Below are 25,905 nucleotides of genomic sequence, written 5' to 3' on the forward strand. Positions count from 1 at the left end.
GGAGTTGCCCACTTGCTCATGAAAGATGTTAAGAAAACGACCATCATTTCATTTCACAAAATAAAGGATGTTTTCATGTAAAAAGTAAACCCATTATCTGAGAAGAGAGCTAATTCCCTTAAATAAGTTCAGTGTTAATTCTTAAATAAACGATATTGTCTGTTTTTATATTTTAATTTTGCAGATGTCGAATGGAAACCTTGCCACAGGACTTCATAGGGGTGGGTGGGAGCCACCTACCTGACCCATTAAACTGCCAAGAAGAAAATCAGAGAGGGAGGGTGAGAATGCTGGGTCACCCAGCAGATTAGTAATGGAACCTGAGATTCTGGCTGTGTGAAGAGTCAAGGGGATAAAAGGTGGAAATGTGCTTGGTAAACTGTAAGAAGTGCCCACAGAAGCAAAAACTAACAGGCATTATTCAAATATAAATAAAAAATAAACAACATCATTATGTGAATAAAACATAGCCTCAGTCAAAGAAATCATACAACTCTATATCTCCTGTTCTCCAAATGTGCTCCATTAAGATCCTAAAGTCACCACTTGGAGGAAAAGATGCCCCAATTTCCAGACTAAATGAACTCCCCTCAGTCCATTCCTATTGCAAGTGGCTTCATCCCTGGGTTTCTTCTTCTTTTTTTTTTTTTTTTTAAGAGAGAGTGGGGGGGGGGAGAGAGAGAGGGAGAGAGAGGGAGAGGAGAGAAAGAATTTTTAATATTTATTTTTTAGTTCTCGGCGGACACAACATCTTTGTTGGTATGTGGTGCTGAGGATCGAACCCGGGCCGCACGCATGCCAGGCGAGCACGCTACCGCTTGAGCCACATCCCCAGCCCCCTGGGTTTCTTCTTAATAGCACTTAGGAAAAATGCACTCAAGTACATATTTGTTCTTATCTTTTATTACTAAATGAGTATTATTTTATGTCATAGTAAGAATAATCATTAAAATACTTGGCATAATAAATACCTGAAAGACATTTTATTTTATGAATGTATTTTTCTTTCTTGCCATAATGGGGACATTATAAACCATACATCTGTATTAATGACATTTCTTAAAACAAGGCAATATATGCAACTGTAAACTAAACAAATCTACAAACTATTGTAGGCACCTGGAAATTCTGTTGTAGGTTCTTTGTTGGTGTGTTTTAATCAGTAGATTCTGTTGTGAATGCATCTGTACATTGTTAGGATACTTTTAAAGATGTTTAGTTGGATCACTGTCTTTGTTGGACTGATAGCTTGGAAGTTGCACAACTTTTTATTTGTACAAGACTCTCTTGTTTACAAAAAAAAAAAAAATCACTTCTTGTGTAACTGTTTGATTAATGTCCACCTCTCTGCTAGTCTGTGTCAAGCCCTCCCGGGTGGGGAAGGGCGGGATCTCTTTTGCTCCCTTTGCTGAGTAGCTGAGTCTACGGCCTCGGCCTCCGCTGATTCTCAGTAAGTGTGTGGACCAACAGGTCTAGGGTCCTGTGGGAAAGGACTGTCCCAGAGGAGAGCGCAGGCTATTCCAAAGTTTATCACGTTTTACTGTCTCCGGAGCTCTACAGGGGAGAAGCAGCACTGCCGTGATAGGGTACTGGGGGCCTAGGAGATGGAAAGGAGGCTGAAGAGGACGGATCAACCCTTGGGGCTGGGAGGAGCCCAGGGATGATGGCAGGGAGACCTGGAGGTAGGGGGCAGCGGGCTGATCCAGGAGCGGGTGGAGCCCCGGGCTAGGCGGGGTGGTGAGGGGAGGTACCTGGAGGCAGCAGTGGGAGGCGGAGATGGAGCACAAGCAGAGGGAGGCGGTGGGGAGACTGAGGGGGCTCGAGCTAAGAGCAGGGCTGAAACCAGGCTTGGAGCAGAAGGCGAAGGGGCAGGGCTGGAGGCGGGAGGAAGGTGGGTGGAGCCGGGGGGAGGGCGGGGAGATAAGGAAGGAGTGGGGCCTGGAGGCCCGCTGAGGGAGGGTGGATCGTGGAGGGAAGTGGGCGGGCGCTGGGCGGGGCTACAGGAGGCGGGGTCTTGGAGTGGGCGGAGCACTGGGCGGGGCTAGGATGCAAGGGCGTGGGCTCACCGTGCTCGATCTCGCGCTCGCGCTCAGCCAGCTGCTCGAAGTCGCGGATGATGGCGCGGGCTGCCAGGTGGTGGAAGGTCTCGCTCCACAGGTCGGCGTCGCGCGCGCTGCTCCGCTCCAGGCCGGGGGGCCCCAGCTCGAAGATCACTTCCCACTGCAAGCGTTGGCTCTCTTGCAGGCCTTTGACCAGAGCCTTGCCCAGCATCAGGCCTGGGGTGGTGGGCCTGCTGGAACTGCCCAGCTCCTCAGACTCGGCCGTGGGCTCCCAGTCCGAGGATATCTCTGTCTCGAAGGCGGAGGGGTGATGGGATGGTTCTGTGGGCCCAGGGACAAGATGGTCACCCCTCAGAGGATATATCCTTCCCCATGGTGCAGTCATCCCTATGCAAGTAGAACCCAGTCTCCCTTCCCAGGGGCAGACAACTTCTTTTCTAGGACGACTGGGTGGCATGAGCTTGTCTCCCAGAAAGGATCAGATCCCACTTCCCAGGAAGCCAGGACCTGAGGGGGCCCGATAGGACCAGGTGGGGCACTTGGGCAGAGGATGATCAGGCTGCCCAAAGGTAAGGTTAAATGGGGAAGGTGGGATTGGTGAGGTCCTCAGGGCAGTGTGGGCCACAACAAACCTTCAGGGGACAGATAGGCATTGGCCCTCTGGGCCTTTTAAATCCTTGGTCACAGCCAAGGATTCTCCTTGTCCCTAGCCAGGTTCTGGACGTTCCTACACTTACCCAAGTCCCCTGGGCTGCGACTGTCCCGAACAGGCTTCAGGCTAGACCCAGAATCTGTGAGTCCCCAGGCCTGGGGCTCCTGGCCCAAGAGCAGGAAGGGCTGGCAGCCTTGGGGCAGCAGAGAGGGCCTGCGGGCCCCTGGGCCATGAAGTTTGGGGCCCCTGCTGAGTTCCTGGCCACTGTTCGGGAAGGGCTATGGGCACAAGAAGAGGAGGAGGAAGAAGAGGAGGAGGAGGAGGAAGAGGAACCCGAACCCAAACCGGTGGTGGCAGGACCCTCCTGCCCCAATAATGGATCTTTCCCTGGGCACTGCAACTCCCCTGAGGCACTGCCTTATCCAGGACCCAGTAACTCATAACTATTACTCATGAGAAATATCAACCAAATGATGGATAAATTCTAAGCCAAAAACTAAAATAAACAAACATAACCCCAAACCAAAACAACCATGAAAAAATCACATACCATGAATAATTCTAAACCTATTTTTTGGGGGGGCATAAAGTTTAACATTTTTTATGTGTGTGGTTAAAATTTGTCAACCCTTTTCCTTATGTCTTCCCATATGTCATGCTTAAAAGGTCTTTCCCACGCAACAATATTCTAGAATTTTTATTTTTGTTTGTATGTTTAAATCTTTGAATCACATGAAATTTGTTTTACTTTAGAGACAGAAACCAGATTTTTCTTGATTTTCCAAATGGTACAAACCTCAACACTGTTTACTGAATAGTTTATCCATTGAGTCCCTACAGTTTATCAGTTCCCCACCTCTCTCCCAACACAGATGCCCATTTGGACTTATTTATGAGCTTTCTGTTCCATTTTGATGATTTAATCTATCTATTCTTGTGCCGGTACACACATCAAAAGGAAAGTGGTAAACTGGGAAATAACATTTACAAGATGCATGACAAAGATCATTTTTAAGAAAATGCTCTTATAAATCACTGGAGGAAAAAAGACAAGCTTAATAGAATCATGGGTTAAGGGTGTTCATAAGCAGTTTATAGCAAAACGATCCAATAAACCCATAAAGAAGCTTAGCCTCCTGAAAAAGTAGAGCAATGGAAATTAAAACAATCTAGCAGATTGACAAATACAGGAGAGACCCAGAGTCTCTCCTGGGCTGTAGGTTTGAGTGCAAATTGGTACACACGGTGGGAGAACAATTAAGCAATTATTTAGCAACAATTAAAATGAACAAATCCCTGAGATCCAGGATTCCACTTTTAGGAATTCAGTCCTCTAGAAATCCACAAGGGCATAAGTATCTATGTGCATCTGTACACAGGAACCTCACAACACTGAGCAAAAAGAGATTTCTTCATACCAATGTGGAAAGATGTCCAAGATAAAACTTATTTTTAAATATTAAGTTGTGACAGTTCTGTATTTTAATTGTGGTGACCATAAAAGACTTTTGCTAAATCTCACAGAACTGTTCACCAGAAAGAGTAATTTTACTGTATATAAAAAGTGAATGAAAAAGACATTTAAAAAGTAAGTTGGAGAGGAGTTTGTATGTGTAATTGTTAAAAATATATGTGTGTGTTGTGCATGTGTGAGACACTCAAAATCAAGTGGTCTAGACTAGGGAATGGGGACATTTATTTGTACTTTATTCCTGAATGAACTATCTGAGAATTTTTATTGCAAGTGATGAGTGTGTATTATTTTCGTAACTGAAGAATATTAAATGAATTTAAAATCAATTTCAAATTTCTGGGACCTCATACATCCCCTGGTAGTGGAACATATGAGGAAAACAAAAGGGGGCTGGGGATGTGGCTCAAGCGGTAGCGCGCTCGCCTGGCATGCGTGCGGCCCGGGTTCGATCCTCAGCACCACATACAAAAAAAGATGTTGTGTCCGCCGAGAACTAAAAAATAAATATTAAAAAATTCTCTCTCTCTCTCTCTCTCCCACTCTAAAAAAGAAAACAAAGGCACTTACTATGTGTAACAGAATTTTTTTAGGTCAATCATTAACCATGGGGCTTTTTCCTATTACATATTTATTGGGAGGCGGAATATGCCTCCCCATTAAATGGGGGTGACATTCATGCTTCTGGGCCAGAGGTTCTAGGTATAGCACAAGACTGTGGGAGGAGGAGATTGGTCACTTTTAGAATGGCCTCCATGGAAGCTGGTACCTGGCCATGACTGTTGGATCTCAAGGGATCCTTAACCCCATCCCCTTCAGAGATTTGGGATTTCTCCTCCTTCCTTTGCCTTCACCATGATCCATGCTGGGTCAGACCCCTGCCCTCACCGTCATCCACACTGGGTTAGAGGGAAACCCAAGTTGCTATAGATGAATCTAAGATCCAGTTCTTCACAGGCTAGAGGCTGCAGGGAGTGTGTGTGTGTGTGTGTGTGTGTGTGTGTGTGTGTGTGAGAGAGAGAGAGAGAGAGAGAGAGAGAGAGAGAGAGAGAGAGAGAGAGAGAGAGAGAGAATGCACATGTGTGTAAGTCAGTTGGGGAGAATCAGACTGGGAAGAAGTCAGGGGTGGGTAGAGGTGGGAAAGGGAAGAGATGAGAAAAGGTGGGCCACAAGAGCTTGGGAGCAAGCTGAAGAGAAGTCAAGGGAAGCCAACCTGCCCCAGCTCTCGCCAAGTAAAGCTGCCATCAGATGCCCACTGTGTGCTGGGGGCTGGTCAGCACTGTATCCTCCACCAGCCAATGGCTGGAAGAGTCCTCCACTTGGAGTTGGCTCCCCCAGAATATCTGTTGTTGGTGGTGATTCCATTGCCCACATAGCTACTCTCTCCCTCTCACTGATGAGGTAGTTGGGGCTCAGAGAGGCTAAGCAATGCAGGTGAGGAAGTGTCTGCCTGACTCCTAGGCCAGTGCCTTCCGGTTGCATGGGGTGGTCCCTGGCTAAGCACTGAGGAGAGCTCCCAGGGAGACAAGGTGGCAGTAGGTATCTATGGAGGCAAGGAGGGTTGAGGTGGCATCTGAGATGGGGAAGGGACACTGGGAAGAGTTCATGCCTGGTTCTATGGTACCACAAGCTCATGCACCATTGACATGAAGTCCATTCTAAAGGAAATGGGTTAAACCACGCTTTGGTTTAACACAGTGGTTCTCAACTGATGTAGCCTCCAGGGGACATGTGGCAACATCTGAGGACATTTGTGGTTGTCATGACTGGGGATGTTGTTGGTTTCCAGTGGGCAGAGGCCAAGGGTGCTACTGAACCTTCTATCATACCCGGGATTGTCCCTTTCCCCAGCAAAGAATTATCATGGCCATGGTGCTGAGGTGAGAAACCTGATTTCACGAAACACCAGGTGACCTTTCTACCCAGCCCTGACTTGAAATCCCCTCTGCCCTGGGTGAATTTCCAGATGCTGGGATTGGAAGAGAAGCAGGAGGGAAAGTGGAGCTTTGAAGACAGAGGATCCTGGGTTACAGTTCCCTGACAGGTTGCGTCACTCTGGGTAAGTTGTTTTACCTCTCTGGCCTCAATTTCTGTGTGTGCACTGAGTGGGAGTGATTGGACCCCAAACTGCCTCCTCTCCCAAATGTGCTATAAAATCTAATGACAGAGTAGATGCAGATAAATGTGCCTTGCCAACTGGGAAGTGCTGTATGCAGAGAGCAGGTGATCTCATTGATAAGTGAGCATCATTATTAGACGGTGTCATTAGGGGTAGGACAGTTGAAAAATAGGAGGAAATGGCTCACTCCCTAAGCTGGTGGCTGCCTAGTCCTTGTAGGTAATTGGTAATTATCTTTTAAATGGAAACCTAATGCTGTAAATTCAGATAGATCTGGACTCTGTGTTCTATCCATTCATCCATCCATCCATCCATCCATCCATCCATCCATCCATCCATCATCTATCTATGTGATAGACAGGCCCTCTCCTTGTGGCTCAGCTCTCCCCACTCATGGTCCCCCCTAGTTCCTCACCAACCTGCCCTGCTGGAGTACCTGCAAATCAGCCGGCCACTTCTGGGTGTCGGGACTGGTCTGATTGGTGAGATCCTGCAGCTTGGCTTTTCGCAGTGGATGTCTCCTGGCTGACATTGTGGGGTCGCTGGCTGTGGTGGTCCTTGGGCAGGTCTTGTGGTTGGAGATCTGGTTGGTGCTGTATGCCCTCCGTCTCTGGGAGGGGTCCATACCTGGGCAGGGGCAGTGAGAAGGGAGCTGTCAGGGTGGAGGACAGAGGGGAAGGAGAGGGGCTTGGATACCCTTTTCCTACTAGGAAACATTTCAAGTTCCTAAGTTCTTTATTGCTGTACCTGCAGGTGCCTCCCTGGCATCCAGAGCCTTGCCTCATCTAGCCTTCATCTGTCCTCCCAATGACTCTCGCTTCTGTCCCGTTTTGAAGGTACAGTGTGCTCCCAACTGTATGAGAAGCCAACCTGTATCACTTTTTAAGTATCACACCTCCACATCTTTATCCAGGAAGTTTCTGGAACCTTCTCTCTTTACTCACTTCTAAGAACCAGTCCCCACGTGCAGTCTTTTTTATACTCGAGGGAATGTTCTCTTCTCTCCTTAGCTGCCCAGAGTTGTGGCCCCTGTTGCTCTGCTTCCATCAGAGCAAAGGTCAATGGTATCTCTCTCTCAGATGGAGAGGTAGGTCCTGGAGGACAGTACCATGTTTGTGTCTCCTGTGCCTTCATCTTGTGCTTACCGCCTAACCTTACTGAGTAATTGGTAAATGACCTTTGAATGGAATCAAAAGCTGAAAAGGGACTTAAGAGATAGCTCTAGACTCAATCTGTGCTCTGTCTACCTCCTTCACGCTCTGAGAACTTAGCCACATTGCTTTAATTCTCCAAATCTCAGTGTCTGCATCAGTAAAATAGGTATAATGGTACCTCCCTCTGCAGGCTGCTAATTATTCATCGAGATGGTTTTCATAAAGTGCTTTGCAGCTAGTAAGTTATAAGTGTTATATGAGGGGTCCCCAAAAAGAAAGCTTAGAGGTGAAATCGTTAGGTTATGAGAGCCTTAATCAGTGCATTCATCTCCTGAGAGAGATTAACTGAGTGGATAACTGTGGGCAGGTCAGGTGTGCTGGAGGAGGTGGGTCACTGGGGGCATGCCTTTGGGGTATGTATTTTCCCCTGGTGAGGAACAGTCTTTTTGCTTCCCAATGGTTAGGTCCTGAGCTCCTGTCCCCTGCCACACCCTTCCACCCTGATGTCCTCCTTCACCTTAGACCCAGAGCATAAGAGTCAGCCATCTATGGACTAAGACCTCTGCAACTGTGAGGCCCCAAATAAACTTTTCCTTCTAAAATTATTCCTGTCAAGTCTTTGGGGATCAGTGGCTAAAAAGCTGACCGAAACACTGAGGTGGCCATCATTATGAAAAAGGGGGCATACCGCGACTAGAGGTGGAGTCACCACTGAAGGGCCGGGTCTCTCTGGTTTGCCCGACACTCTTGGCACTGTCTCCGCTGTCTGGGCCAAGTCCCTCCTCCTGAGACTGGTAGAAGACAGAGCTGCTGGATTCCTGGGAGTGCAGCATGCTGTACCTTCGCTTCTTGTCCTGGAGGGAGAAGAGGAAAAAGGGCCAAGCGAGGCTAGATATCAGGAAGAACTTCCACTGGGTGGCAAGGGGTATGGGTGGGAGTGAGGGTGGGGTTTCACCTCTGAGGAGCCAGTGGAATAGGAAAACTTGTTTGCTTAAGGGATTGAGGCAAACTTCTGTTCAAGAGCTGGAGAAGGGGACTATCTTTTCATATCATTTATGTTGCTGATGTTTTAAATGATTGACTTTGTTCATTAAAAATTTTAAAAATGTAATTCTAAATGTCATTCCTATCTCCTAATAGGTAACCGAAATGAACAAATGTTCCTTAATTTCATTCTTTATGGTATAAACGTGTGGGTGTGTGTGTTGTATAACACATTGGCTTTGGGGGTCATTTTTGTTTCATGAAAACTGGACCATATCACTTATATTTATCAGTATCTTGACCTTTGCACTTAAAACATTTTGGAAATCCTGCATATCAAACATTCTCTTTAATATTCGATGGTACGACATTCCACCATCTTTTTATTGTTAATCATTCACTTTGTGAATGTTTATTTTTGCCACCATAAAAATAGGTGGTCACAAATCCATTAAACCTCTTTCATTTCTCTGAGTTAGAGTTCCAGGAGTGGGATTCATGGGTTGAGAGGTTTATCTATTTTTAATTTCATTAGTTATATCTAGGTTGCTTTCCATGAAGTTTGTGGCAGGTCATGTTGACACCGACAGGTGAGGGTACTCTTTATCCAACATCTGCCAATGTCATGGGTACAAAGGAAGAATGAATTTGATGACTTTATAGGGTTCCATCAGGTGGGAGGGTCTGATGATGCTCTGCTGTCTTTCAGACCTCCAAGGAAGGCCTGGGTTGCACAGAGACTTGGATAGCATCTTGTTTAGCATTTTTTCCCTGCAGTTGAACAATTCGCTCTTGGCAACACGTTAACATTTGCTCTGACAATGGCTCTTAAGAAATTCTATAACATGCAAAAATTTGGAGATTTCACATAAAGTTCCAATTTCTCTTGGAAACACATTTAATACAGGCCCACATACAGGTCCTGCATGGAAGCAGTTTGTTAGAGCTGAGTAGGAGCTGCCCAGATTAGACAGGGCTACCCGGTTTACCATAGTTCTCACCATTCCTTATTGCCTCTCCGACTGTGAGTTCAGTGATGACTGCTGTCCATTACGTCATTTGCCCCTTTTACTTTTTACAACAAATCCAATTTATACCTGCCCAATCACCCTAGGCATTGGGTTTGTAACTCCTTCAATCAAGATGAGAAGTTCTCTAAAGGGTAATGGAGAGACCCATTAAAGAAGGTAGGTAAGTGAGAAAAGAGCTTATCAGCCAATCTCCCACATTTTAGCACAAATTTTCACTTCCCTTTGAGAAGTTCTTTGCTTTTATCCCAATTCTGCCACCAAATACAAGGGAATTATCCATAAATAAATAAAACACAAGCTCATCTAAGGAGATACGAATTGCTAAGTGTTCAAAGAAACTTGAGTGTAGTTGTTCTTGAGTGGAAGCGTCCATTGTATCATTTAAGGGAGGTGATGTCAAATGCAGATTCCTTGACCAGACCCTCATTTATTCTTATTCAATAGTCTTGGGTTGGGCTTGAGCTCTGCATTTTAAACAAGTTCCTCAAGTTGTTCTTCTGAAGGGGCTCCTGAGAACCACACTTGGACACGGTGGCGCCCAACTAATCAGTATCATCATGATCAAATGCCCATGGCCTCGCAGCCAAACCTACACCTTAAACCCTGTTCCAGTTAGTTCCTAGATGACATGAATAGTCTTAGCCACTAGTGTGGTCTGTGGGCATGGGTTCTGGACTCTCACTGGCTCCCTGGCAATTTCTAGAATACTTACAGATCTGGGATTGGAGATGTACAAGGAGGCATCACACACAATGCCATACCCCACCAACCGTTCTCCAGGGAACAGGGAACTGGTGCTGACAGGTGAGATCAGGACCTCTGTGGTCTCAGGGAAGACCCACTCCACAGTCACGTCGCTCAGGACTGGGGCCATGGCCTTCTTCAAGGATTTGACCATCTGTTGGAACACAGGTGGGATGGATGTGTGGGCAGGGGTTGTGCAGACAAGGGACATAAAGACTGTGTGGATATGAGCTTGAGGGGGTATCAGCAGGCAGGAAGTGACAGCAGGCCTAGGGTGGCTTGTTCAGCAATAGACACACCTCTGAGCCTTTTAGACTCCTGGACTGTCGGGTTTGGGATGGGTATTTGCTCTCATCTTCTCTAAGGTGAACATTTTATAAAAAGGAGAAAGTCTGAGGCTCAAAGTCTGGCTATGGCTAGCTCAAGGGAACATGGAAGGTTGAACTGGATAGGGATCTTGGGAAAGTTAATTTACCACTCAGGGCCTCAGTTTCCCCTTGCATTGAAGTGGGAGGTGGTAGCTGGAGGACTCTAAGAGACACCAGATTTGAAGTGTCTGCCATGTGCCAGGTGTTCAGTGGATGACAACTGTGGGTTAGTATCTCCTAGACTGATTCCCTTTCCCAGAGAACATGATTTAGGGGTTGTGGTGGCTGTAGATACATCCTCAAATCTTTCTTCCAGAAAGACATGACATTTTTGCTGCAAGGGATGTAGGTAGTTTGGTGACAGCTTCCAGATCCAGTGTTTTAGCTTTTGAGCCAAGAACACACCTCTCCTTGGAAGCCCTAGACCAATGATTGCAGAGATTCTAGTGCCTGGCCATGCAGACTCTTATGGGCAGTCTTTGCTCCAGAGCTCCATTGAGTTGCCTAAGACTTTTCCAGAACATCACAATTGGAAGCTCCTGCCCAATCTGCTTCCCCCACCTCATTTCCTTTCACAGATGGTGGATCTGCCTCAGTGTTAGGGTTTGGATTTGAGAGGTCCCCTGAAAGTTCATGTGTGAGACAGTGTAGGCATTGTCAGAGGTGAAATAATTATAAGAGCTATAATTTAATCAGTGGATTAATTCACTGACTAATGGATGAATTCACTCTTGCTTCCCCCTCTCCTATCTTTCAGAGATGCAACCCCAGAATAATCCATTTGGTCCCTTCTCCTGGATTTCCTAAGGGTTGGGTTATTTGTGACAAATGTGCAAGAAGGAAGAGAAGATGGCAGCCTTCCTAATCTCTGAGTCCTTTAGAGTCTTCTGAACCACTGTGGTCAGCATCAGAAGTGTGGCCAGAAATGACTCCAAGCTCAGCTCCAAATCTATAAAGGTGGCGGCTCCTTCAGGAGCCTCAATCCTGCCTGGCCAGTGGATGAAGCATGTGATCCAGTGGCTGGAGACCGGGAGACCTGGTTTTGCACCAGCTCCTGGGGCTGCTGCAAGAGTCACCTGCTCTGTGGCTGTTGCCTCCGTGGCTCCCACTGGGGTGTGGTGTGGCCTGGTGCAAAGCTCAGATTTAGGGTGAAATCCCACTGAGTTGCCTGGGTCTGTGAGATTCCAGTCCCGGAGGAGGCTGGGAGGCCCCTCTACCTACCTTTGGTTGCAGCCGCTCCCCCTCTATCAGGAACTCAGAGCTGCCCTTGGACACAGATGCCAGGCCTTTCACCAGGCGGTGGCAGACGTTGGGTCCAATTCCAAAGCTATAGCACCTGGGGGCAGGGACAGAGAGGCTGCTACTTGCCAGGCCCTCTGGATCTTTGCCTCTGATGGGGAAAGAGACAGAGCCAACTCGGAGCTGGTTCTGTCTGGGGCAGAGGCAAGGGAGAAGGAGGAAGGACCATCCACAGTGCACGCTCTCTCTCCTCTCTCTCTCTCTCTCTCTCTCTCTCTCTCACACACACACACACACACACACACACACACACAGCTCATCAATGCTGCACGGTCAGCACAGAGTCAAGGCCACCTCCTTCTAGGCTGCTCCCTGTGGCTCACATACAGAGGTGTGGGCAACCCTGAACTTCTGAGAGGAAAAGGCCAATTTGAAAGCCAGCCCCCCCACTCCTCGAAGTCAAGCACTGTGGGACCATGGGTCTATCTTCTTCCTCTAGCATTTTGCACATTTTCTCCTGAGTCTGGCCCCCACCTCTGGCAGCCTGGCTGACCTGGTGGAGAAGGCGTGGTTTCGCACCAGCTCCAGCACCTTCCCGGTGTTGCTGACGGCTCCGTCCGTGATCAGGAAGAGGAGTCGTGGGTGGCCTTGGTGCACCGGCTGCCGGAGGATCCACTTGAGAGGGGAAAGGATGTTGGTGCCGCCCATGTCAGCCCGCATCCTCTGGATGTTATCACAGGCCAGGGCCAGACTCTCCTGCAGGGAAGGGCCATGTCAGGGACAGACAGTCCCCAGGGTCACTGTGTGGCATGGAGACTGAGCCACCTCCAGGATGAGGTCTTTGTTTCAGCCTCGGGAAGAAGAGGTGGCCACTTATTTTCTGTAAGCTGCCCTCCACCAATGTCTGAAGTGCCACCGTTTGTAGTATATTCTCTCATGTTGTCCTTTCTGGGCTCCACTTTAAAAATATAAGCCCCCTTTGAGAAAGGTGACATGCTATACCTCTAATTCCTCAGCATGAAGGATGTTCCCTTTTCTGATGAGGAAAGCAGGCCCTCTGGGGGAGGGAACACTAGACTGGGAATCATCAGACTTGGGAACTGGACCTGACCCTGGCACCAACTCCCTATGACACTTTGAAAAGAAGATTGTTTCCCCAATCTGGGCTTCAGATTTCCTCCCTTCTGGACCAACATTGTGGGACCAAATTGGCCAGGATTAGGGACACAAGGTGGATATCTATAGGAAGAGTGGATTCCCCCAGGACACACTGTCCTCCTGTCCCCGGCTCAGGAAGATGCTCTCCCAATCTTTGTGCTTGGGAGGGGGCTTCTTAGCAACAGCCTGTATCCAAAGCCTTATGATGGGTGTGGAGGCTTTGAAGCAGCAACACTAGTAATTCATCCCAAGGGAACCATGAAGCATGCATGCAAACCCTACCATACAGAGATGAGGGAGCCGGAAAAAATGGAAACAACATGAATGGCTGACAACAGGGTTCTGTGAAATAGGTCTCAGGGCATCTGTGCGATGACAGGCAGCCTTAAAGTTACACTAGATTAATACTTTCTGGCACAAAAATACGTTCATGATAGATGAGGAAAGTCGCTTATGGAACTGTATGGAAGACCTAATCCTATCTTGATTGTGAATGCATAGAACAAAGTCTGGGGGGATCAAGATGAGGCTGTTAACAGTGTTTTCTCCTGTTCTTTTATCTGAGAGATGAATCGTAGGAGATTGAAAATGACTGATTTTTGATGATATTTAAAAATTATGAGACAATCAATCGTATTTTCAAAACTCAAAGTTACTCTTAGTAGAAGAGTAGCCCCCTCCCTCTCTTCCATGCTTCCATTCTTCTTCACTCCTCCCTTTTCTTAGCTCTGGGTATATGCTGCAATTTTGGATGTGCTGCGGGGCCGGGCTCCTGTTTCAGATGGCAGCTTGGGCCTGTGAGTGCCATCTGCAGCCCCCACGGCCACCGTTCACTCTCCACCCTCACTGTCCAGCCCTTTGGCTCCTCCTGTCCAGCCCACCATCCTCATGAGATAGGCCTCAGTGAGTGGCAGGCCACAGACATGTTCTCTCTCTGCCTTCCCTGGACTCCACCTCTGTGCACTCACGTACTTTGCCCAGTGTGTTATTTTATTTTGAGGAGGAAAGATGTCAGAAGGCTGAGATGTCAGGAACCGCCTAAGCAAAGATGGCTTCTCCTTCGTTTTCTGTCCCCTGCCTGTAATCTGGGCTGCGTGTGAGTGGGCAGGTGGAGTCTGGCCGCAGGGTTACCTTTCCTTCCCTTTCCCTCCTTCCCTCTGTTCTCTACCACCCACTGCCTTCCTGGCTTCAGCTTTCCCCTCTTTACCTCACTGTAGGTCTGGCTGGAAGGGAAGAGGGTCTTAAATGTGGATCCAAACCCAATGACATTGAAGAGGCAGGTTGGCAAGAGGCTCTTCAGGGCCACCAGCATGGCCTCCTGGTAGGAGAGAAAGGGGTATTCAGGATTCAGGCAGGGGCTACGGCCACTCTGCCAGCACACACCAGTACTGACATTCCCAGCACAGGAGCTGCCTCCAACGGAGCCTGTCACCCTTTGCACCCATCACCTCCTTCTCCCTCATGTTACAAAACTTGCTGATTCTGACCAGAGGCTGGACCAGAGCCACCATCATAAAACTTCTCATCCATGCAGCAGGTCTGACTTCTCAAAGCCACTCTATAATAGCTGGCCAGCTCCATTTCACCTCTCAGTGACCCGGAGAGGCAGAGAGAACAGGGAGTACCCACTCCCTCTGCCAAAGCAAAATCGACATCCAGGGGAAGAAAGTGGCTGGTTCAGGTCACACTGTGGATGGAATGGCTTCTGGCCCTCATCCAAGGCCTCTGCATCAGACTTAACTTATCATGAACCAGGGACAAATTCCTAGGGACAGTCTTTTTAGCTCCTATTTGTTAAATGCAAAAGAGGTACTTAGGTACATTACCTCACTAATCTTCACAGTTGCCCTTGGAGTTGGGCACATTATTATCCCCAATTTATACAATAGAAGATTGAGGCCCAGAGAAGTCAAGTGACTTGTTGGTGAACATCCAGTAAGTAAACAGCACAGCCAGGATTCAAACATGAGTCACCTTGGGGCTTGGGGTTGTACCTCAGCGGCAGAGTGCTTGCCTAGCACGTATGCAGCATTGGGTTCGATCCTTAGCAACACACATAAATAAACAAAATAAAGGCATGCTGTCCATCTACAACTACAAAATAAACAAACAAACAAACAAACAAACAAAACATGAGTCACCTTGTCTCCAAAGGCTGTGCACAGGGCAGAGTCTAAACCTCTGGAGCTATCTAGCACCAGGAGGCCTTGTAAAGTTATATTGAAAAAATAGTGACAAAGGTGGCCGTGGAGGTGAAGACGATGATAAGTGCAATGATAAACATCAAGCAATTCCTGTGTACCAGTCACTGCGATTAGCACTTCAAGTTATAATCAATTTAATGGCTCTAACGTATGTTATAGCATAGTGGCTGAGGTGATACGCTTCAAAGTTCAACTGATCCGGGTGTGAATATCACCATTACCATTATTAACTTGACCTTGGGCTAGTTATGTCACCCTTGTGAGACTTAGTGAGGTGCAAAGTAGAGATCCAGCTAATGGTCATCACAAGCAACCCAATGAGCTATATTTTAGGATTCATACCTACATTTTATGGATAAGGAAACCGAGGCTCAAAATGGTTAAGAAATTGCACTGGATCACCAAAGCCAAGAATATGACCATGGTTTTCAAAACATACCTCTGAACACCTTGTTTGTGTGAGTTCTTCCATGGCACAGAGTGCAGGAATGAAGGTCTCCCTTTCTCCCCCACATACTTTATGGATGGCACTCCATGGATCTCAGAGAAACAAGCCATCTTACTCCAGAATCCAGAGAGAGACAGCTGCCAATGGATTCTGTCAATGTTCACTTCCTTCCAGGCTCTGCAGACCCAGGACTCTCTCCCATCCCCCTCTGCAAACACTAGCATCCCCTCAGCCTCTTCATTGCTTGTGCCAATGCATTTTGTGTCTCAGCAAAAGAACTCAAGATCTGCTCTTTTCATTAGCCACTAATGTCTATCCCTGCTAGCAGGAGACTCTGCTGATTCATACAGATTGTCTCTGCTCACCCCTATTAGAATTTTTAAATCTATGTTTTTGGCAGCAAGTGGCAGCTGAAGAATGAGTCCAGCTGCAGGAAATTAAATTGGCTGAACTTTCTCCTTTGGCATTGGCTGTTCGGATTCCTACTCTCTCCCTCCTCCCTAAGCCTAGTTCACCCTGAAACATTGGCTCAATGGGCCACACTGAATGACTCAGGCAACCTCAGTGGGGGAAAGGGAGTGTGGCCCTTTCTGAGCCTTTCTCTGACAGGGTCATGTTTAGCAGAACATGATTGCACCAATGCAAAGCCATTTGCAAAGGGGTGACCTTGGACTCAGTGAGCCGAGCTGGAAAACAGCAAGGGAGACTCCAAGAGGGAAAGGAACTGAAAGGAGAGCCAGGGAAATTTATTGTCAGAGAGCAAAGGCTGGAGAGGGCTTTAGTTCAGGAAGTGGATTTCCACTTATAAACTGATTCCATTTAATGAAAGTAACTTCCTGGAACACAGGGATGAGGGGGATATAGAGACTGAGTCTAGGCTTAGCAGGAAAAGAAAATGACATGATCAATTATTGATGTCTTCCTGGGAGAGGGGAGCAGAGGGTCATGTGACATACAGGAGCACTCCCTGAATTAATCCTTCCTTCTCATGTTATGGAAAGGACAAATGAAAGCTACAGTTGAGAATCAATTTGTCCAGAGCCACATAGCAACTCAGTGGCAGAATCGATCCTGGCCCCCAGGCATTGCTCTTTCTACAAGGCCACACAGCAGAAATGACATAATCAGAGAAGAAAGCTTTTTTCCTTTTTTAAATGGAAATCCATGTATAATTCCCCATCAGCAGTGTAAGAAAGAAGAGCACTGAGGCAAGATACAGATGGCTCAGTCTTCCTCAAGAACCCTGTGATGCTGGGAAAACCACTTAGCTTCTTGGGTCCTCAGTTTCCTTACCTGGTAAACAGAGGGAAAAGGGATGAATCACTCCCTAGGGGATGTTTTAGGTTTACTCTCCTGTGATGCCCTAAGGTAACTGAGGATGTCTTATGCATCCACATGGCTGTGGCATGGAACATGGAGAGCCGTGAGGTCCTGGAGTGTGGCTTCGGTCCTCCAGCACCTCGGACAGCTCCTTGTTCTCATGACTGCCTTCGGAGGTGGGTGGGGTGTGAAGGTACCAACCAGTCCTGCGGGCCTCCTAGGGTAAAGATGCCACAGATAGGACCCTGGGTCTCCTCTGTGATTCCTCTGTCAAACCTCAGGACAGAGCCCAGGCACAGCAAGCCTGAGGAGCTAGCTGGCCTCCCCGATTCCACCGGGCTCCTCCTTTCCTTGCGTGGCCTGTTGCCCTGGAAACAAGAGCTTGCTCCAAGGACCAACTAGGGCAGGAGGGGTGAAATTTCAGGTGACAGCAGAGCCCCACTCTCTTTTTGTTCCTCATCTTTGATTCTCCTGAACTATAGTTTACTCAGCTCAACAAGCAGACTGGGAGCATTTTATGCATACACAGAACTAGGCCCCACAAGGGGAGAGAGGTAAGAAAGATCTGGCCCTTTCCTTGATGAGTTTGTGACTCCAGAGGGGGCTACACACACCTGCAGAAGTCAAAATACAAGGGGGCTTTGGATAATAATAGAATCAAGATGAATAATCTCTTGGGGGGAGGAAGCTTCTGGATGGGCAAGGGGAGGGTCCCACCACTCTTTCTTATACTCCCCTGGAGGGAGCTCTCCTCAGCAGGGAGACCCAGCTCTCAAGCTATCTGTTTAGCAGGCCTGTGTCCCTCACTTGACTGTGTGTTTGCATCCAGGTGATTTTTCTGATGACCAAGCAAAGGGCTTTGCACACATTAGGCATTTGAGAAAAAAAAAAAAGAACCAATTATTATTATTTTTTCTTGATTCCTCCTCGATGACCAGGGCTGTTTCCCATGAGTCTCTAATGTAAGGTGGTGGGAACAGTCAGGCAGTAGGCCACACTAGCCATGTGACCTTGGGTGGGTGACTGAGATTCTCAAGATTGTTTTTTCCATTTGGAAAATGGACCCACCTCATAGGATTAGGATCTGGATTAAACACCAAACTTCACTTAAGTGGCGAGCACTGCAGGTGGCATAGGGCAGGCCCTCAGCCAGTGTCAGCCTCTGGCCTCTGTTCCCTGTGCCCCTTCTCTCTCAGGACTTGGTGAGGTGTTCGAGACAGAGCAGGCATACGACAAAAGTGTGCAGAATATCAAGGGCAGCTATTGATGACTTCATCCCTTGTACACCAACAATTCTGCCTCTGCTTATATCACTTCAGGGTTTTATTTTGGGAGCAAATTGAGTTTGGTCGTCTCTGTTTAAAATGACTTTTCAAAATAAGTTGTTTCTGAGAACAGAAAGTGCTGCGGGAGCTAGGTCAGGGGAGCAGAGCAGAGCGCAGGCCGGCTGGGGGCGGGGCCCTCCTAGCAGGTACCTTGACGCGGTAGATGTTGGTCCTGCTCATGCTGCCGCTCCTGTCGATGAGGAAGATGAACTCCCCGTTGGTCTTTCTCAGGTTGGTCTGCACGGACTGGAGGTCAGGGCAGAAGTTGAGCATGATGACCGAGTGGTGGAGGATGTCTTTGTGGAGGCGTTTCCGGATGATTTCTGTCTGGAAGAGAAAGGGTGACTCTGACTTGGGCAATCAAGGGGTCCCAAGACACCCTAGGGACCCTTGCTGGTCCCCCATCACCTGCTAAGTGTTACCTAGATCCCACTTCTACTCTGCACCAAAGACTCGCAGGCTGACTGCCCCCGGCTCCTCTGTTCATTAGACATTCACTGTTACAACCATAAGCTTGGACATTGCAGGCAGCAAGTCCTGGGTTTGAATCCCAGCTCTGCCACAATCTAGACATGGAATCTTGGGACAATCCTTCCTTTGGGTGTTTCCTCATTTGCAAATTGGGGCTAATACGTTCACTTCTCTGGGTGATGACCAGCAGTAGCTTCTGGATGGCCCCCCTCCATGGCATGATCATCTCTTTTGTTTTACATGCAGTTCGTGAACCTCTCTCTGGCTCATCTTGGCTGTGAACTTGGTTTTCCTGGTTTACTTATTCTCTCCTGCTGATAAATTCCTACTTATCCTTCAAATTTCATTCGTTTGGAAAGCTTTTCCCCACCTCTAGGTGGACTTCCTCAATTAGCTTCTTCATCTATGAAATGAGGACGAGAGGACATACTGCACGGCTGGTATGGATTAAATGCCACACCTGTGAGCCCGCTGCCTGCCAGAGAGTAATCACCACCATTGCTCTTGCTATGATGCTGTCATTTGTCCTGGAGATCTAGGCAGTTTGCACAAGGAATGAAGGGTTTTGCTCTTATCTCTGTCTCGCCTTGAGCTTTTATACTACTGGAAGGCAGGTCGCACCTTAGTCTCTCTCAGGTCTTCAGGACTTAATATAGTGTCTGTTTTGGAGATGGATCCGTAAACATAAAGGGAAGGACATCTCCTCCTCCTCCCTCCTCCTCCTCCTCCTCCTCCTCTCCTCCTCCTCCTCCTCCTCTTTCTCCTCCTCCTTCTTCTTATTTGCAGTACTGGGGGTTTAAACCCAGGGATACTTTCCCACTGAGCTACATTCCCAAGACTTTACTTTCTGAGACAGGGTCTTGCTAAGTTGCTTAGGGCCTTGCTAAGTTGCTGAGGCTCACCTTGCACTTGTGATTCTTCTGTGTGAGCCTCCCGAGACACTGGGATTACAGGTGTGCGCCCATGTGCCCAGTTTATTTTTTATTATAAAGAAGGGTCTCACTGAATTGCCCAAGCTGTCTTTGAACTTGCAATCCTCCTGCCTCATCCTCCTGAGTTGCTGAGATTACAGGCATGGGCCACGATGCCTGGCATCTCTCTTTATTTTTTTTAATGTGTCATCACAGCTGTCCCTGAAGCCACATCTTGCTCATGTTGCTGTAGACCCTCTTCCCGACTCTCCATTCACCTCACTCCATATAGAATCTTATTTCCTCCACCCTTACCTGTTGTTCTCTCTCTCTCTCTCTCTCTCTCTCTCTCCCCACACACACAGGTCTCTCCATATCACCACCCACTCCATTGTTCAAATCAGAGACCTAGAAGTTGTCCCTCTTTTCCTCAGCCCCCATCTCATTCTTCACAAAGGATCACGGGTGGTCGAGCAAAAAACACATCCTGAACTTGTCCTGTGCTGTCTGTCTCCATCACCGTCACCAGGGTCAGGACAGGGTCATCTCTTCTTCCCTCATACTTGGCACCATGGTGTCTGAAGCCCTAGCTGGCCTGACCCCTGCCCACTGTCCACCTCCTCCCTACCTGCTCTGCTCTGTACATCTCAGCCACATTAGCCATCTTTCTGTTTTCCAAACTGCTCCCCATCTACTAGTTCTTTGCAAGTATTGTACTCTCTGTCCACACCACTCGTGGCGGCCATTCACCATTCACCTTCTTAGACAGGCACTTGCTAAACACCTTGCTTAAGAGCACCCAGGACCAATCGCTCATCATCATTCCATCCCGCTGCATTTCTCCATGGCCCCAGCCCTCCCCCAGACTCATCTTGCTGCCTGGTCACTTCAGATCTATCTCCCTCTTCTAGAATCAGTTCCATGAGGACAAGGAGAGTGTCATGTGTCATTTTCAGTGTTGTCCTGAATGCCCAGGACAGAGCCTGACATCTATTGGGCACTGAATGTTTGTTGAATGAATAAATGAGAGAACGCATCTGTGTGGGTCTTTTCTGTCCCTGCCACTGACCTTCCCTGTGCATCTTTACTGCTAGTCTCTGTCTCTGCGTCTCTGTCTCCTGTCCGTAGCATCGCTTGGTATTATTTGCTCTCTCCTTTCTAAATTATGGTTTTGACAGCTTATCTCTCCCACACTTCCTGAGTAATATCTGCTCTCTGGGTACCCCCAACTGACTTCTTTCCTGCCTAGGGATCCTGTTCTCTGTCCCATATAGAGCCCGTTTGCCAAAGCCACCTCCAGGAACCTGATTTCTGCCTTTCAGAGGAACGAGTGGGTGCTTTGGCCCAGGATTCTCTGAAGTCTCTTCAAGCTGCCATTATCCAATTACAATAAACTCGTCACTTCTTAGCAAGGTCGATCCCTGCCATCCCCGGAGCCCAGGAGAATACTGGGCATTTGCATAACCAACCCAAGGTGGCAAATTAATTCTCCTCTGCTGTGGCAGTCCCAGCGCTAATTGATTTAAGATTTGGCAGGCAGGACAGCGGGCCCCAGTCCTGGGGGGCTCACTGCCCACCCCCTTGCCCACACGCTGCAGTTCTCAGAGCTCTGTGGCAACCCTGGCAGGGCCACAGCCCACTCTGAGAGTTGGGCTTCACCTTCTCCATCGAGGGAGGCAGGTGCTTCCTGGGGCGGCTCTAAATACAGGGAGGAGATGATGGGCATAGAGCCACCAAGTTGTCCCTGTGCTGTCCCTCCTGTCCTCCACCTGGCATGTGCTTCCAGCGGCGTCTCCAATGATGGGGATGACAGGAGCAGTAAGCCATCCACACTTTGCTGTCACTTCCCTCCTCACTGTCCCCTGGGCCGGCTAGGCCAACAGGGAGGTGGCGGAGGAGTTGTTAAGTCCAGCTACACGGTCCCCCATGATTCAACCTAATTCCTTAGCCTCGTTGTCACTAAATCTACCTCCTGAGATTCTGACCCCAGCTCCAACTCCCTGGTTATCTTTGGGTGCAAAGGCTCAGCTTCCTCCTCTACAAAGGGTTCAGTAGAAGGGAGCGCCCTGGGTTTTAACCTTAGCATTTGGTTTGCGGCTCGTGTGCAGGGCACATTAGGCAGAGCTGGGCCTGCGCCCCCAGCCTCTCCCCCTCCCCTTGTCAGCGCCTCCTTCACCTTCAGCTTCATGAGTCGGGGGATGGCAGAGGGGAAGGAAGGCTCTGTCCCCGGGTTTCTCAACTCTGCCTTTACACTTCATGTAATAGCAAGTGGGAGGAAGAGCAAGGGACCATTCAGCAGACGGGAACAGGGAGGCCCAGGAGGTAGAGAGGGAGCTGGGAGGTACCCAGCTGGAGGGCTGGGGAGGCCTGGAGGGCTGAGACTGTTTCTGCCACTCGCTGTGGGTTTTGCCTGGCTTAGGCACCTTGGCGGTACTTGATGTCCACCTGGCAGGAGCAGGAGGATGGACGGGGTGGCGGCTGCATCTGAAGTCCATTTCCACCGTCCTTCCACGGCCCACCAGCCCCCATTAGGAAATGCTTCCTGTTCAGGCTTTGCCACACCAGCGGACCATGTGCCCGGGGATGTGGGGGCTTTCACCTCCCTCACTTAGACTCGGTGTTCGTCCCTCACGGGTCCAGCGGAGACTGTTGCCGATACCCCTCCCCTCAGCCCTGCCGCCGTGGGCTCACCTTCCGCTCCGCACTGCTGTCCTTCTTTGTCCCTTTAATGAAATCTGTTCTTCCCTTCAAGTGCTGGTCAAACTCTCCCAGGGTCATGTCCCCTTTCTCCATGAGGACATGTGGCATGTAGGGTTCTGCAGAGATGAGATCAACTTTCAGAACTTGTATGGAGTGCGGGGAAGGCCAGAGCCTTGGTTTAGGGCACCAGATCTTCCTGGGGAGGATCCTTCTTGGCGCAGGACTCCGGCTCCTTGGCCGCCTGAAGCCGCATGGGGCTGGGGAGAACACCTGAGCTGAAAGGCAGGACAAGGACAGCCTGGTGGCCACAAACGACTCACCACCCTGTCTAGGCCTCAGTTGACCCATTTGCAAGATGGATATGGATAGAGGCTGGGATCAGGGTCTCACTAAGCTTAGAGTTTCAAAAATCCTCTGATCCGCTGACCTGGTGGCAAAGGTCCCAGTGGACAGACGAGACCCCAGGCCTCTGGAACAGCTGAATTCTGCCATCTAGAGCCAAGAGTCCTGGGAGCCAAGTAGCTGATCCTACCCCCAACCTTCCCTTGGCTAGGTTCCACAGGGTCAGCGCTCTGCCCGGGGGTGGGGGGTGGGCAGCCTACCGCTGGGGTGGATGAGGATCTCCACGGGGCGGTCGAAGGTGTGCTTGTTGGCCAGCGTGATGATGATGCTCTTGGCTGAACGGGCAGAGGGGGCGGCATCGGCGCGGATCTCATGTGTGGGACTCTCCACCCCTGAACGGCACAGGAAGGCAGAAAGGGTGGGAACAGGCTCAGGGGCCCCAGAATACAGGGAAGCTCAGTGGGGGACACCAAGAGCCAGGCCAGAGATGACTCCTGGTTTGCTATGTGGCCATGAATGGGCTACCTCGCTTTCCCCATCTGTAAAATATGGGCTTAGAGAGGTTGTGTCTAAAGGCCCTTCCCACACTGGCCACAGGGTCCAGTAGGGGTCAGAGAAGCTGCTTCCCCTTCCGGTGCACCAAGCACCCAGCATGCTGCTGAGCTGATAGGAAGAGCTCAACACTTACTAGGTGGGTGCTTTTTGCATCTTGCAGTGGAATGACAAGAAACCACGTCCTAGCGTCCTCCAAAACCCCACGTGCACAGGGGCAGAGAGTCATCAGATCCGAGATTCCGGCCCTGGCTGCACATTAGAACCACCTGGGAAGCTTTTGAATATTCCACACCCAGGAGGGACCCTGGAACCTCCGCCTGGTGACTAGGCCATTGTATGTGGCCTCCAGGAGAGGATCAAGGACGCTGTTCCCTGATGGACATTTGCCCTGGAGACGCCTTGGGGTGATGGGTGGTGGCCCCAAAAGCTGTCCTATGAAGGGTTTGTCTCTGAGCTGCTGGTTGGGGGAATGGAACAGTGTCCGTGTGCTGCAGCTGGTCACCTGTCTGGGCCAGCTGGATCCTGTCCTCCCGTTCCTCTTGTCCTCTCCCTTCTGGGGCTCCTTTGGGCCCCACCCCAGCGGGGTAAGTCTCTCACCTGCGAGCAGACATGGCCCCCGGATCTCTAGCTGGAAGTTGAAGTCGTATTCCATGGGGTTGGACGCCTCAGTTTCCAGGAGAGTGGCCAGGCACAGCCTGTTCCAGGAGTCCAGGGTCCGCGTGCCAAAGCAAGGCCGGTCTTTGCTAGGGAGGTAACAGGGGTGGCAGGGGTGGGCACAGGGCAAGGCAGGGCCAGCGTGAGAAGATGGTGAGTCCCAGGCAGCCCTGCCAGCCGAGGGGGCTGAAGGGCTCCCTTCCGCCCCAGACCCTGTTCTCCCTCTCAGCTGACCCCAGGGAGGCCCTGCCATTTACATGCACAAGCCAATTGCAGATGACAAGTAGGCTGGCGTTCCCTTGCTTGAGACTGGCTTGTGCCACAGATTCTCTGCCCGCTGACTTCTCTCCCTTCCTCTCCCACCCTGCTGTAGCCATACTGGCCACCCCTCTGCAGTAGCCATCCTAGCCTTTTGGCTGCTGCTCAAACACACGGAACCCGCTGCTGCCTCGGGGCCTTTGCACTTAGTGCTCTCTCTGTCCCAAGTGTTCTTCCCTTAGAGTATTTCCATGGTTTGCTCCTTTTATTCAAGTTCAGCCTCAGGCATTGCTTAATCCCTCTCTCTTCTAACTAAACTAGCACCCACCCCACCCAGTCTTTCTGATCCCAATTCTGCTGGGACCAACACAGGGTCACTTTCCTAGAAAATGACCTCTGCTGTAGACGCCCAAGGCCATGACCCCCTCCTTCCCCCTCCTACTCCTCCAGGGGAGTACAGAGGACTGTCTGGGTCCTGGGCTTGTCCTTTCTCCTCTTGCCTACTGGAAACCCTTTTAATGGTTCCTCGCTTTGGGGAGAAGGGCAAAGTCTTTGCCAGGGCCTTGCAGTTTCATCAAAAGCCACCTGTGCTTCAGCTCCTCTCTAGGGCCGCGTCCTTGCTGCCTCTGCGATTCTCCAGCCAAGGAATTCCCTTCTCTGTGCCTACGACCTCCTCATGGTCAGCTCTCAGCAAAGCCTGGTTTGGTCTTTGGACATCCAGGTGGGATCCCTCTTGTCTACCTTTAGCCCAATGAACTTTTCCCTCATTGCACTCATTACATAATTCATTATGTCTTCAAGGATGTATATAATTATTTACATAATGAGCTGAACTCTTCCTCCAAGTTTCTAAATGGCAGAAATCATGTTGGTGTAGGTCCCTCTCTATCCCTAACCTCTGGCCCAGTGTCTAGCACACAGTAGCTGCTCAGAAAACACCTCTTAAGTGAATTTAAAAATAAACCCTGGAAGTTCTGATCCCAATTCTGCTGGGACCAACCCAGGGACATTTCAGGGAGACTCTTAAGTGCCCTGAGAGTCAGGAGCAAATTATTCTCAGGCAGAGCCTCACCTTCTGCTGTGTCCCCCACCCTGCGCCCTGCTGTGTCCACCTGATGGACTCTGCTGCCCCCGCCCCACTGGCGTGATCTGGGTGTGGCCTTCTTACCCCTGGGCCTGCTGGTTGGAGGGGCTGGTGCTCTTGGAACAGAACTGAGGCACGGTCGGGGTGCAGACGGCAGGCAGAAGGACCCTCACAGCCCCGCTGGGCAGTGTCGGAAGCTCGGAGGAAGTGCTGATGAAGATGGTGATGTTCTCCATGGGGGCGATGGTCCCCAGGTTGACCACGAACAGGATCCGCTCCAAATCCTCATCCAAGGCCACCTTTCCCGGTGTGCAGGAATGAGGGGTGATGGAAACCCCCTCTGGAAGAATGTTCCCTGAGTGCCAGGCTGGCGTCAGGGGCTGTGCATGTATTGGCTCTGATCCAATCTAAGCTCACTGCATGGTAGGTTTGAGCAGCCCCATTTTGCTGATGGCAAGACTGAGGCCCAGTGTGGAAGTGCGATTTGTTTAAGTTACTCAGCCAATAACTGACCCAGGACTGTACTTCCCACTTCACCTTGCTGAAGGTCACACTGCCATCCCACCTAACCTATTCCCCCATCCAGAACCAAACAGAAGTGCCTCATCTTTGGGATCCATGTTGTTGCTCACCATTTCCTTTATCTGAAAGGT

General features: G+C 49.5%; 1 protein-coding gene across 1 annotated transcript in view; it reads right to left on the bottom strand.

Moving 5' to 3' along the window:
- The window catches only part of VWA5B1 (von Willebrand factor A domain containing 5B1), a gene marked incomplete at its 3' end in the record, with an annotated part of 52,753 nt that overhangs the window by 8,386 nt on the left and 18,462 nt on the right, over positions 1 to 25,905 (bottom strand). Inside the window, exons 4-16 of the mRNA XM_081308534.1 lie at positions 25,337 to 25,592; positions 23,854 to 23,999; positions 22,962 to 23,093; positions 22,351 to 22,475; positions 18,428 to 18,604; positions 14,188 to 14,298; positions 12,376 to 12,578; positions 11,805 to 11,919; positions 10,184 to 10,369; positions 8,145 to 8,310; positions 6,739 to 6,929; positions 2,798 to 2,990; positions 2,067 to 2,381 (exon numbers count right to left, since the gene is read on the bottom strand). Coding sequence (XP_081164660.1) covers positions 2,067 to 2,381; positions 2,798 to 2,990; positions 6,739 to 6,929; positions 8,145 to 8,310; positions 10,184 to 10,369; positions 11,805 to 11,919; positions 12,376 to 12,578; positions 14,188 to 14,298; positions 18,428 to 18,604; positions 22,351 to 22,475; positions 22,962 to 23,093; positions 23,854 to 23,999; positions 25,337 to 25,592 — 2,316 coding nt within the window. The remainder of the gene's footprint in view (positions 1 to 2,066; positions 2,382 to 2,797; positions 2,991 to 6,738; positions 6,930 to 8,144; positions 8,311 to 10,183; positions 10,370 to 11,804; positions 11,920 to 12,375; positions 12,579 to 14,187; positions 14,299 to 18,427; positions 18,605 to 22,350; positions 22,476 to 22,961; positions 23,094 to 23,853; positions 24,000 to 25,336; positions 25,593 to 25,905) is intronic.

This window comes from Spermophilus citellus (genome assembly GCF_964194105.1).
Source record: "Spermophilus citellus genome assembly, chromosome: 9".
In the NCBI taxonomy this organism is placed as follows: Eukaryota; Metazoa; Chordata; class Mammalia; order Rodentia; family Sciuridae; genus Spermophilus; species Spermophilus citellus.